At 41.3% G+C, this 12,850-nt stretch overlaps 1 protein-coding gene across 1 annotated transcript; it reads right to left on the bottom strand.

The window, feature by feature from the left end:
- Positions 1 to 2,134: 2,134 nt before the first annotated feature.
- On the bottom strand, positions 2,135 to 6,679 carry LOC115201733 (RPE-retinal G protein-coupled receptor). Its single transcript, XM_029765589.1, has 7 exons — positions 6,284 to 6,679; positions 5,682 to 5,841; positions 5,014 to 5,135; positions 4,729 to 4,882; positions 3,873 to 3,990; positions 3,326 to 3,439; positions 2,135 to 3,013 (listed from the first exon to the last, which is right to left on the bottom strand). Exons 1-7 carry the CDS (start codon positions 6,357 to 6,359, stop codon positions 2,867 to 2,869), a joined length of 891 nt encoding a protein of 296 aa, XP_029621449.1. The 5' UTR covers positions 6,360 to 6,679; the 3' UTR covers positions 2,135 to 2,866.
- Positions 6,680 to 12,850: the final 6,171 nt, after the last annotated feature.

The following is a 12,850-nucleotide window of genomic DNA, read 5'->3' on the forward strand; positions in this document are numbered from 1 at the left end:
AGTCCCTGCTGATGAAAACATCCCCACAGCATGATGCTGCCACCACCATGCTTCACTGTGGGGATGGTTTTCTCGGGGTGATGAGAGGTGTTGGGTTTGCGCCAGACATAGCGTTTTCCTTAATGGCCAAACAGCTCAATTTTAGACTCATCTGACCAGAGTTCCTTCTTCCATATGTTTGGGGTGTCTCCCACATGCCTTTTGGCAAACACCAAACAAGTTTTCTTTTTTTCTGGACACTTTTCTGTAAAGCCCAGCTCTGTGGAGTGTACGGCTTAAAGTGGTCCTATGGACAGATACTCCAATCTCCGCTGTGGAGCTTTGCAGCTCCTTCAGGGTTATCTTTGGTCTCTTTGTTGCCTCTCTGATTAATGCCCTCCTTGCCTGGTCCGTGAGTTTTGGTGGGCAGCCCTCTCTTGGCAGGTTTGTTGTGGTGCCATATTCTTTCCATTTTTTAATAATGGATTTAATGGTGCTCTGTGGGATGATCAAAGTTTTGGATATTTTTTTATAACCCAACCCTGATCTGTACTTCTCCAAAACTTTGTCCCTGACCTGTTTGGAGAGCTCCTTGGTCTTCATAGTGCCGCTTGCTTGGTGGTGCCCTTTGCTCAGTGGTCCCAGACTCTGGGGTCTTTCAGAACAGGTGTAGATATACTGAGATCATGTGACACTTAGATTGCACACAGGTGGACTTTATTTAACCAATTATGTAACTTCTGAAGGTAATTGGTTGCACCAGATCTTATTTAGGGGCTTCATAGCAAAGGGGGTGAATACATATGCACATATGCAAGTTATTTTTTTCATTTCACTTCACCAATTTGAACTATCTTGTGTATGTCCATTGCATGAAATCCAAATAAAAATAAATGTTAATTATAGGTTGTAATGCAACAAAATCGGAAAAACGCCAAAGGGGGTGAATACTTTTGCAAGGCACTGTATTGATACACCTTCCAAAGTGTAATTAACAACTTCACCATGCTCAAAAGGATGTTCAATGTCTGCTTTTTTTCTATTTTTACCCATCTACCAATAGGTGCCCCTCTTTGCGAGGCATTGGAAACCCTCCCTGGTCTTTGTGGTTGAATCTTTGTTTGAAATTCACTGCTCGACTGAAGCAGATAATTGCATGTGTTGGGTACAAAGATGAGGTAGTCGTTCAAAAACACTATTATTACACACAGAGTCCATACAACTTATTACGTGACTTGTTAAGCACATTTGTTACTCCTGAACTTATTTAGGCTTGCCATCACAAAAGGTTGTTGTATACTTATTGACTCGAGACATTTCATCTTTTCATTTTTATTAATTTGTAAACATTTTCAAAAAAACATGATTCCACTTTGATATGACAGGGTATTGTGTAGGCCAGTGACAAAAAAAAACCCATCTACATTTAATCAGTTTTAAATCAAGGCTGTAACACAACAAAACGTGGAAAAAGTCACTACTTTCTGAAGGCGCTGTATAGTCAGGCGTTTCAGCTGTCCCCAATGGAACCATAGTTCCTATATAGTGCACTACTTTTGGCTAGGGCCCATAGGGAATAAGATGCCATTTTAGACACAACCATAAAACTCCCCAGGATCCAAGTGACCCAACTGGACAACCACCACCATAACATGAAATGGCTTGCTTAAATCAGAACCGGGTTCAAATAATAATTAGCCTGGCTTGATTGCGCTTGCCTGGCACAATGGAACCATTTACATTTACATTTTAGTCATTTAGCAGACGCTCTTATCCAGAGCGACTTACAGTAGTAGTGAATGCATCTATTTCATCCATTTCATTTGATTTCATGCATTTTTTTAAATTTTCTTTGTACTGGCCCCCCGTGGGAATCGAACCCACAACCCTAGCTTTGCAAACACCATGCTCTACCAACTGAGCCACAGGGAAGACCAATAAAATAGTAGCAAAAAAGTAAACCCCGCCCATCTGGCACTCCGGGCAGGCTAAAGTAAACGCTTAAGGTACTTTAAAGATTTCAAATAGTATTTGAACCCAGGTCTGGTAGGTAATAGCTCTTTTTGAAATCTGAAGACTAAGTCTCATCATTTACAGCCGTACAGTAAAGCGGCATGTTGAGCACCCCACCATTTCCATGGACAGTTGAGTCAGATTGAAGAGCAGCACATGGCAGCATACCTTGCTGCGTTTATTGACAGAGGATTAGAGGAGTACATCAGGGAGAGTTCTAGAAGTAAAGCTATTGGATATAAAATCAGTTTTACATTATCATGACTCCACTAGAATTCATTCTCATCCACTTTAAGTAGATTACACTGGTTTTACTACCTTCAAAAATCACTCAACATGAACATGGCATTAAGAACACTGTGGTATTTCTACTAAAACATAGGTCAATGAGTGTCTAGTCAATCATGTCTAGCCAATCATGTCTAGTAAATCATGATATATCATTCAACCAAGAACAGGTGCCTTTCCCCAAAGTCTATTTGAATGGACAGTCACCATATCGCTATTGACAAGCTACATTGGCATATGGTATCCCAAACCAACTAAATAAACAATTAAGATTTACTTTACAACCTTGTACAGATAGCATTCTTCCAATGTAAAACCTACTGCAATGAGAGTGCATGATGATGATGTTGTTGTTTGAATATGGCCTTTAGCATAGAATTAGAATGAGTAGAATGGAACATGGAACATTCTAATTCTATGGCCTGTACGGTACTGTAACCATAGAATTAGAATGAGTAGAATGGAACATGGAACATTCTAATTCTATGGCCTGTACGGTACTGTAACCATAGAATTAGAAAGAGTAGAATGGGAATAGAAACTCTGACCATTCTAATTATATGACTGTAACTAACAAGAACTTCCTTTATCTTCCTTTTAACTTCACAACGACGGGCTCTGTAAACTTCTGGCCAGTCAGGAACTGCCACACCCCTCCTCTGTAGAACTCGTTCCCAAAGGAGTAGAGCAACGCATTGAAAATAGGGTTCATTTTCGCCAAAACAGGAAGCAACTACGAAAATGAATAAACATGTTCTCGTTAAAAGGATTTAAATCAAACCTCTCCATTGACATGTTATTTAACTAAAGCATTATCAAGCACAGAAAGAGAAAAGGAAGAGTAAAAAAAAAGACAGAAAAAAAGAAAATAAGGAAAAAGCTCTCAAAAGAGGACGAAGAAGAAGCTCTCAAAAGAAGAAGAAGCTCTCAAAAGAAGAAGAAGCTCTCAAAAGAGGACGAAGAAGAAGCTCTCAAAAGAGGACGAAGAAGAAGCTCTCAAAAGAGGACGAAGAAGAAGCTCTCAAAAGAAGAAGAAGAAGCTCACCATTCTCAGCTTTGGAGAGACCAGTTTGGCGTTGTCAAAGCAGGCGTAGATACACATGACTTCGTAGGGTCCCCAGCAGAACAACAGAACCCTCAGTGGTATACTGGTGTTCCACTGGAAAACAGAGACAGTCAATAAAGTTGTATTGAATTGAATGACATGTGACTTTTGAGTTAACACTATGACAACAATAACATAGACTCAACATATCAGCATAATATAATGTATAGAAGAGAACATAATGACTGTTATGTACACACATACAACATCTAGACATCTTACTTAAATAATTGCAAAGTGAAATAATTACAGCAACCATTGTCTACAGGATTATCTTGCTGAGAAGTCTTGTAATCTGAAGTTCATGGAACAACTTTCCCAATGTTCATTTACTAGGATTTAACACGCTTATCACTTTGTAATATAATGAGAAGTATGTTTTTTTTTCTTCTCCAAGGCCAAAGATGAATGGTGTTGTTAAAATGTGTTGCAACGTTCCAAAGAACATGTTCCAAATGTTCTAACGGTAGAATGTTCCGAGGTTTACCCTGTGCTTGTGGATCTTCTTGAAGTATGCGTAAATGGCGTCGTAGTTGGACTTCATAACATAAGCAGGGAAGATAAGGTAGAAGACAGTCAGGGCTCCCATGTAGGTCATGTAGTCCCTGTTGAATGGAGATGAACACAGATGATAGAATGACATAAGATGTACTGTATTATTCTGTGCATCTCTATGAATGGGGCATTCTCACACGTCTAGGGTTGCTAAATTCTGGTCATTTTCCACCCAAAAATCCACAGACTTGGGTTGCAAAATTACAGTAACAAAATTCCCAGGTGTTCCAGAAATCCAGGTTGGAGGATTCCCAGAATAAGGAGGAAATTAGCAAGAAATACAGAATCGTCCAGGATTTCTGGAAAACCTGGTAATTGTGTGACCAAAATTTCAGAACCCTAGTCTGTGGTGGACATTGCTAGAGAGCTTTTGTTTTATTGTCTGAAATGAATAATCCAATCCATTAAAGATTTCTAGCAGTCCTCTCTCTGTGTGTGAAATGCTGCATGTTTTCAACTAGGGTAAAGAGCTTACTTTTGTGGTAATCTGCTTGATTGTTTTAAATCCCTGATTCTGTATTCCACTGTTCACATTTTACAAAGTCAAACAGTGACGTCAACAGCTGGTTAAAACAGAAGGGCATTTATGAGTTTTGGAAGTCCCCATGGGCCTCCCAGTCACGGCCGGCTGCGACAGAGCCTAGACTCGAACCCAGAATCTCTAGTGGCACAGCTAGCACTGCGATGCAGTACCTTAAGACCACTGCACCACCTCGGAATATTTTATTTTCAACTGATATTATAATTATTATGAAACGATGTCTGTTCCACTTTAAAATGTAGCCTACTTGTCTCCTTTGGTGTAGTCTAGAGTGCAGCACGTCCTCATTGGCTCAAAGTCATAAACTCCCCAACCAGTCAGAGGGATGGCCGCCCAGAAGATGGCCAAACCCCAGATAATGATAGAAAAAGTCCAGGCCGTGCTCCAAAACAGCTTCTGATCTGGAACAAAATAATGTCGTCATATTTATTGGAATTTGCGAGAATATATTTGTAGCTTTGTAGATGTATATAGATAGATAAAGCTATAATAAATGCCATGAATACAAATTCTACAGTAGGATACTACCCACTGGTGACATATTGGTGATATCTGTCCCAGGCGATGGTAGCCAGGAAGCTGATAGAGGCCAGGACTGCTGTCATCCCTATGAAGGCGTGGTTGCTACAGCCATCTTGACCCCAGGGCCAGTGTCTAGGGTGACAAGAGAGGAGCACATTTAGGCTGCGTTTACACAGGCAGCCCAATTCTGATCTTTTGTCCGATTATTGGCAAGAGTTCTGATCTGATTGGTCAAAAGGCCAACTATTGGCAAAAGATCAGAATTGGGCTGCCTGTGTAAACTCTAATCCCATCAGGCATAAACCAGTTTCAGAATGGCTACATTCCTACATAAACATGGTGACTCATTTTGCAGCAAATTGTTATACCAAATACACCTGCTTTGATTTGTGGTTCTATTCAGTTGAACTATTAAAGTCATGATCACACATACACTAACAAGTGTTCAACATTACAGCTTTGTGTAGTAGAGCATCTATCCATCATAGCTATTCAGATATACATGAAAAAATGTGCTTCACTAGAATGTCTCTCTAGAATTATTTGTCCCGATGTCCTGTCTGTAAACCAATTTTAGATCAACGCATAAGAGCGTTTTAACAACAACTATTGTACACATAAGTTAGGAAACCTCCACAGGCATTAATGCAGTGTCAAAGGATAATAACTTATACCTACCTGTAAGATAAACTGGCATATGCAGCAATCAGGCCGGTTGTATTGAGGATAATGTCAGCCACAGCAAGGTTGAAGACAAGGAAATTACTGGGAGTTCGCATTTGCTTTACGCTAATATAGGCCAATATTGAAACGGCGTTGAGGAAGAATCCAACAAGACCTAAAAGACACATAGAAAGAAAAAAATCATCATGGGGAAAGACAGACTAAAAATGGACGTTTAACATTTCAGTTAAGATATATAGCCTATATGTGAATAGGATATTATAATGTCAGAAATGTTTGAATTTTAACTACACAGACTTTTATTTTACTATTTCACATGTCAACCTTACAGAACCGCGTCTTGAAAAATCCTTGCGGATTATTCACATCTTCCAGTGACATCTTGGCATGATTTGAAGTTCCTGTCATCACTTCAAAAATCTTCAAAGCAATTCTCGGGCAATTAAAAAAAAAAAAGGTTTTTGCAGACTTTAAAATCAGTAGACCTGTCCCTTTAAGATCTCTTTAAAATCCCAAGTAGCTCCATCTGGATGCCATTTCGCTATGCAAATAATAGCTTTTCTTTCAAATTTTTTGGCATAAAATATTTCACTTACCTCCAACAAGAAGAGCTGAACCGAATGCAAACATGTCAAAATCGGAGAATCCCTCCGGTAATGCGTATGCTGCCATTTTTGATGGCCACTATGATTGTCGGACACTACAGATAGTTCCTCAACGTTTATTCTCACGTCTGAAAGTGCCAGAGTTTTGACTGAACTCCTTATAAAAGGCTCTTTCACGTGAAAAGGCATGCAAGGACTTATCTGATGTAAAACCCTCACCAATCCCTACAAGAATGTACTCAAAAGTGGCGCAATAGAAGAAGAAAAAAAATATTCCCCAAACGGTCGTGTTCATTGAAGTGGTTTCTGCGCACCAATTTTGCATGCGCTTTAACTTAATTGTACTAATGACCAATAACATACTTTATATTATCACTGTACTCTAAACCCACAGGTCATACTTTATCTTTAGTATACTTAGTAGGCTAAACATTATATGCCACGTGAAGATGAAGGATCTCTCTCTTATTTCGATAGGTAGGACCTATCCACTGCCTCAACCATCCATGAAATCATTAGCTTACAGTAACTGTTAAGTCTCAGTTGGAAGCTGACACTGCATAGTGAATGGACTGAGAGACCCTTGTCCAGTGAATTATTGGTTTAAACAATGCAACAAGTTTAAATGTAGCAATCCTTTAATCTGGATAAACTTGGTGGGTGAAAGCAAACCTTATAGTTCCAGGAACGTAGCATTGTTAGTGATGTCCCAAAGTCACCTAACATTTTATACATTTTTTCACACAACACAAAAAAATTAACAACAAAAATCTGAACAGACACAACAAACACAGTCAACACTACACAATGTCAAACAGGAAGCTCCAGCCCATGATAAATCATAGTCAACACTACACAATGTCAAACAGGAAGCTCCAGCCATGATAAATCACAGTCAACACTACACAATGTCAAACAGGAAGCTCCAGCCATGATAAATTACAGTCAACACTACACAATGTCAAACAGGAAGCTCCAGCCATGATAAATCACAGTCAACACTACACAATGTCAAACAGGAAGCTCCAGCCATGATAAATCACAGTCAACACTACACAATGTCAAACAGGAAGCTCCAGCCATGATAAATCAGTCAACACTACACAATGTCAAACAGGAAGCTCCAGCCATGATAAATCAGTCAACACTACACAATGTCAAACAGGAAGCTCCAGCCATGATAAATCACAGTCAACACTACACAATGTCAAACAGGAAGCTCCAGCCATGATAAATCACAGTCAACGTCATAGTGTCAAACAGGAAGCTCCAGCCATGATAAATCACAGTCAACGTCATAGTGTCAAACAGGAAGCTCCAGCCATGATAAATCACAGTCAACACTACACAATGTCAAACAGGAAGCTCCCTCCAGCCCATGATAAATCAGTCAACACTACACAATGTCAAACAGGAAGCTCCCTCCAGCCCATGATAAATCACAGTCGACACTACACAATGTCAAACAGGAAGCTCCAGCCATGATAAATCACAGTCAACACTACACAATGTCAAACAGGAAGCTCCAGCCATGATAAATCACAGTCGACACTACACAATGTCAAACAGGAAGCTCCCTCCAGCCCATGATAAATCACAGTCAACACTACACAATGTCAAACAGGAAGCTCCAGCCATGATAAATCACAGTCGACACTACACAATGTCAAACAGGAAGCTCCCTCCAGCCCATGATAAATCACAGTCAACACTACACAATGTCAAACAGGAAGCTCCAGCCATGATAAATCACAGTCGACACTACACAATGTCAAACAGGAAGCTCCAGCCATGATAAATCACAGTCGACACTACACAATGTCAAACAGGAAGCTCCCTCCAGCCCATGATAAATCACAGTCAACACTATACAATGTCAAACAGGAAGCTCCAGCCATGATAAATCACAGTCGACACTACACAATGTCAAACAGGAAGCTCCAGCCATGATAAATCACAGTCAACACTACACAATGTCAAACAGGAAGCTCCCTCCAGCCCATGATAAATCAGTCAACACTACACAATGTCAAACAGGAAGCTCCCTCCAGCCCATGATAAATCACAGTCAACACTACACAATGTCAAACAGGAAGCTCCAGCCATGATAAATCACAGTCAACACTACACAATGTCAAACAGGAAGCTCCAGCCATGATAAATCACAGTCAACACTACACAATGTCAAACAGGAAGCTCCAGCCATGATAAATTACAGTCGACACTACACAATGTCAAACAGGAAGCTCCAGCCATGATAAATCACAGTCAACACTACACAATGTCAAACAGGAAGCTCCAGCCATGACAAATCAAAAAGAAAGAAGCCAGGTGAATGTTACTGGGAACAGGTCAAGCCTCCCACCCTTTGCTTATACTGTACATTAGATGAAATGTCTACTTTAGTCTTAATGCCAAGTATATCCAGATCAAAATGGAGAGTAGCAACTGAAATCTCTCTGTCATTTTGTGAATTACAATTCAATATTGATATCTATCGGTCAAAGCGTTAGATGTCGTTACGATTAGGCGCTTTTAGCTGGTATGTGATATATTAGTTCAGGTTCATTTCTTAATCCATAGATCCCAAAACAGTTGCAGTTTTAAAGCAGGTTTTCTGCTGTTCTATGCATTTTGCCATTGGGCGGCGATTTTGTGTGTGCAATTTTATTTTAAAAAATTCATGCAATTCTACTCATTTAGCCAATTCTACTCATTTAGCCATGACATTGTGTAGTGCAGTTTTAAAGGACATTTTCTACAATTCTACACATTTTGCCATGACTTATGCCATGTTAATGATATCAATGCAGGCCCGCTGGAGGTCAGGGCCCCTGGGCACGTGCCCTGCGTGCCATGTCGGTATTCAGCCATGATTACTACAAGTTTAGATAATTGGCTAGACTAACTTACCAATCTAAAAAATAGCTAGCTAACATGGCTAATTGAGAGACTGTCAGTGACTGACAAAACCAGAGAAAATCTACTGATGCAAAACCAAATTTCATACTCACACCTTGTGTATTCTACTACTCTAAATCTTAACAGTAAATTGCGACCCGACTAAAGTTCCTAAAAAAAAAACAACACAAAAAAAGGGTATTTCATAACATAACAACAGTCGGGGACGGCAGGTAGCCTAGCGTTCAAGAGCATTGGGCCAGTAACTGAAAGGTTGCCGGTTCGAATCCCCTATGTGAAACCAGTAGTGCATTAACTTGGACAGGACCAGTAGTGCACTAACCTGGACCAGTAGTGCATTAACCTGGACCAGAACCAGTAGTCCACTAACCTGGACCAGAACCAGTAGTGCACTAACCTGGACCAGTAGTCCACTAACCTGGACCAGAACCAGTAGTGCACTAACCTGGACCAGTAGTCCACTAACCTGGACCAGAACCAGTAGTGCACTAACCTGGACCAGTAGTGCACTAACCTGGACCAGAACCAGTAGTGCACTAACCTGGACCAGAACCAGTAGTGCACTAACCTGGACCAGAACCAGTAGTGCACTAACCTGGACCAGGACCAGGACCAGTAGTGCACTAACCTGGACCAGAACCAGTAGTGCACTAACCTGGACCAGGACCAGTAGTGCACTAACCTTGACCAGAACCAGTAGTGCATTAACCTGGACCAGAACCAGTAGTGCACTAAACTGGACCAGAACCAGGACCAGTAGTGCACTAACCTGGACCAGAACCAGGACCAGTAGTGCACTAACCTGGACCTGGACCAGAACCAGTACTGCACTAAACCTGGACCAGGACCAGAACCAGTAGTGCACTAACCTGGACCAGAACCAGTAGTGCACTAACCTGGACCAGGACCAGGACCAGTAGTGCATTAACCTGGACCAGGACCAGTAGTGCACTAACCTGGACCAGGACCAGTAGTGCACTAACCTGGACCAGAACCAGTAGTGCACTAACCTGGACCAGGACCAGTAGTGCACTAACCTGGACCAGAACCAGTAGTGCATTAACCTGGACCAGTAGTGCACTAACCTTGACCAGAACCAGTAGTGCATTAACCTGGACCAGGACCAGTAGTGCACTAACCTGGACCAGGACCAGTAGTGCATTAACCTGGACCAGGACCAGAACCAGTAGTGCACTAACCTGGACCAGAACCAGTAGTGCATTAACCTGGACCAGGACCAGAACCAGTAGTCCACTAACCTTGACCAGGACCAGTAGTGCATTAACCTGGACCAGGGCCAGTAGTGCACTAACCTGGACCAGGACCAGAACCAGTAGTGCACTAACCTGGACCAGGACCAGGACCAGTAGTGCACTAACCTGGACCAGAACCAGAACCAGTAGTGCACTAACCTTGACCAGGACCAGAACCAGTAGTCCACTAACTTGGACCTGGACCAGGACCAGAACCAGTAGTCCACTAACCTGGACCAGGACCAGTAATGTGTTACATACAGTTAATAGGATACCATGTGAATCCCAGATAAACTGGAGGAGTAATATTACATTGTAATCAAAGACCCTGGCTTCTATAGCATGGGAAACAGCACCCAAGGGTCGCAATATGGCTTTGTATAAATTTTACTGCTAGAGTAGTGGGCCTGGGTTTCCTGTGTGTTAGGACATATTTAATTTCACTTACCGTCATAATCTGATGATGCAGCAGTAAAACAAAGGCTGCACTGTTGAAGTCACTCCAGCCTCCTTAGTTCAGACTTCAGACACCGAATTACACACAATAATTGAATAATTTATAATGTAACAACTCAACTCATTCTTTCATTTGTAGTTTATTATTAAAGCAGGAAAGTCCTGTTTTATAAATGCTGATTCATATAATTTAGGCCACGCGCGCACAAACACACACACACACACACACACACACACACAGACGCAAAACTCTTATAAAAGGAAGAAGGTTATTTCATAGAAAACCCTCCAGAATGAAAGTGGACAACAACTGTCAGAGACTCCTGTCACCCTAGTCATAGATTGTTCTCTCTGCTACCGCACGGCAAGCGATACCGGAGCGCCAAGTCTAGGTCCAAGAGGCTTCTAAACAACTGCATTGTTGGTTAAGGGCTTGTAAGTAAGCATTTCACTGTTGTATTCGGCACATGTGACTAATACAATTACATTTGATTTGATTTGAGATGGTAAGAGACATATAGCTAGATGACTGGATTAAAGACATGTAGTTGTATGGTGGTCAGGGATCTGCCTCAAGGTCACAAACTGCTTAAAATCTTTAAAGCATCTGGCTATTTATGGGCCAGTCACAAATGGAACCTTATTCCCTAAATAGTGCACTACTGTCCTATGGGCCCGGGTCAAAAGTAGTGCACTGCATAGGGAATAGGGTGCCTTTTGGGATAGAGACAGGGGACAGACAGTGTACTCACACTGAAACCACCCTCACAGATATATAGTATCAGGAGGAGGGGTCAGTAGTTTGATATAAAGTATCAGGAGGAGGGGTCAGTAGTTTGATATAAAGTATCAGGAGGGGTCAGTAGCTTGATATATAGTATCAGGAGGGGTCAGTAGTTTGATATATAGTATCAGGAGGAGGGGTCAGTAGTTTGATATAAAGTATCAGGAGGGGTCAGTAGTTTGATATATAGTATCAGGAGGAGGGGTCAGTAGTTTGATATAAAGTATCAGGAGGAGGGGTCAGTAGTTTGATATAAAGTATCAGGAGGGGTCAGTAGTTTGATATAAAGTATCAGGAGGAGGGGTCAGTAGTTTGATATATAGTATCAGGAGGGGTCAGTAGTTTGATATAAAGTATCAGGAGGGGTCAGTAGTTTGATATAAAGTATCAGGAGGAGGGGTCAGTAGTTTGATATAAAGTATCAGGAGGGGTCAGTAGTTTGATATAAAGTATCAGGAGGAGGGGTCAGTAGTTTGATATAAAGTATCAGGAGGGGTCAGTAGTTTGATATAAAGTATCAGGAGGAGGGGTCAGTAGTTTGATATAAAGTATCAGGAGGAGGGGTCAGTAGTTTGATATAAAGTATCAGGAGGGGTCAGTAGTTTGATATAAAGTATCAGGAGGAGGGGTCAGTAGTTTGATATAAAGTATCAGGAGGAGGGGTCAGTAGTCAGGAGGAGGGGTCAGTAGTTTGATATAAAGTATCAGGAGGGGTCAGTAGTTTGATATAAAGTATCAGGAGGGGTCAGTAGTTTGATATAAAGTATCAGGAGGGGTCAGTAGTTTTATATAAAGTATCAGGAGGAGGGGTCAGTAGTTTGATATATAGTATCAGGAGGAGGGGTCAGTAGTTTGATATATAGTATCAGGAGGGGTCAGTAGTTTGATATAAAGTATCAGGAGGAGGGGTCAGTAGTTTGATATATAGTATCAGGAGGAGGGGTCAGTAGTCAGGAGGAGGGGTCAGTAGTTTGATATATAGTATCAGGAGGAGGGGTCAGTAGTCAGGAGGAGGGGTCAGTAGTTTGATATATAGTATCAGGAGGAGGGGTCAGTAGTTTGATATATAGTATTAGGAGGAGGGGTCAGTAGTTTGATATATAGTATCAGGAGGAGGGGTCAGTAGTTTGATATAAAGTTTCA

Source organism: Salmo trutta, chromosome 10, assembly GCF_901001165.1.
Source record: "Salmo trutta chromosome 10, fSalTru1.1, whole genome shotgun sequence".
In the NCBI taxonomy this organism is placed as follows: Eukaryota; Metazoa; Chordata; class Actinopteri; order Salmoniformes; family Salmonidae; genus Salmo; species Salmo trutta.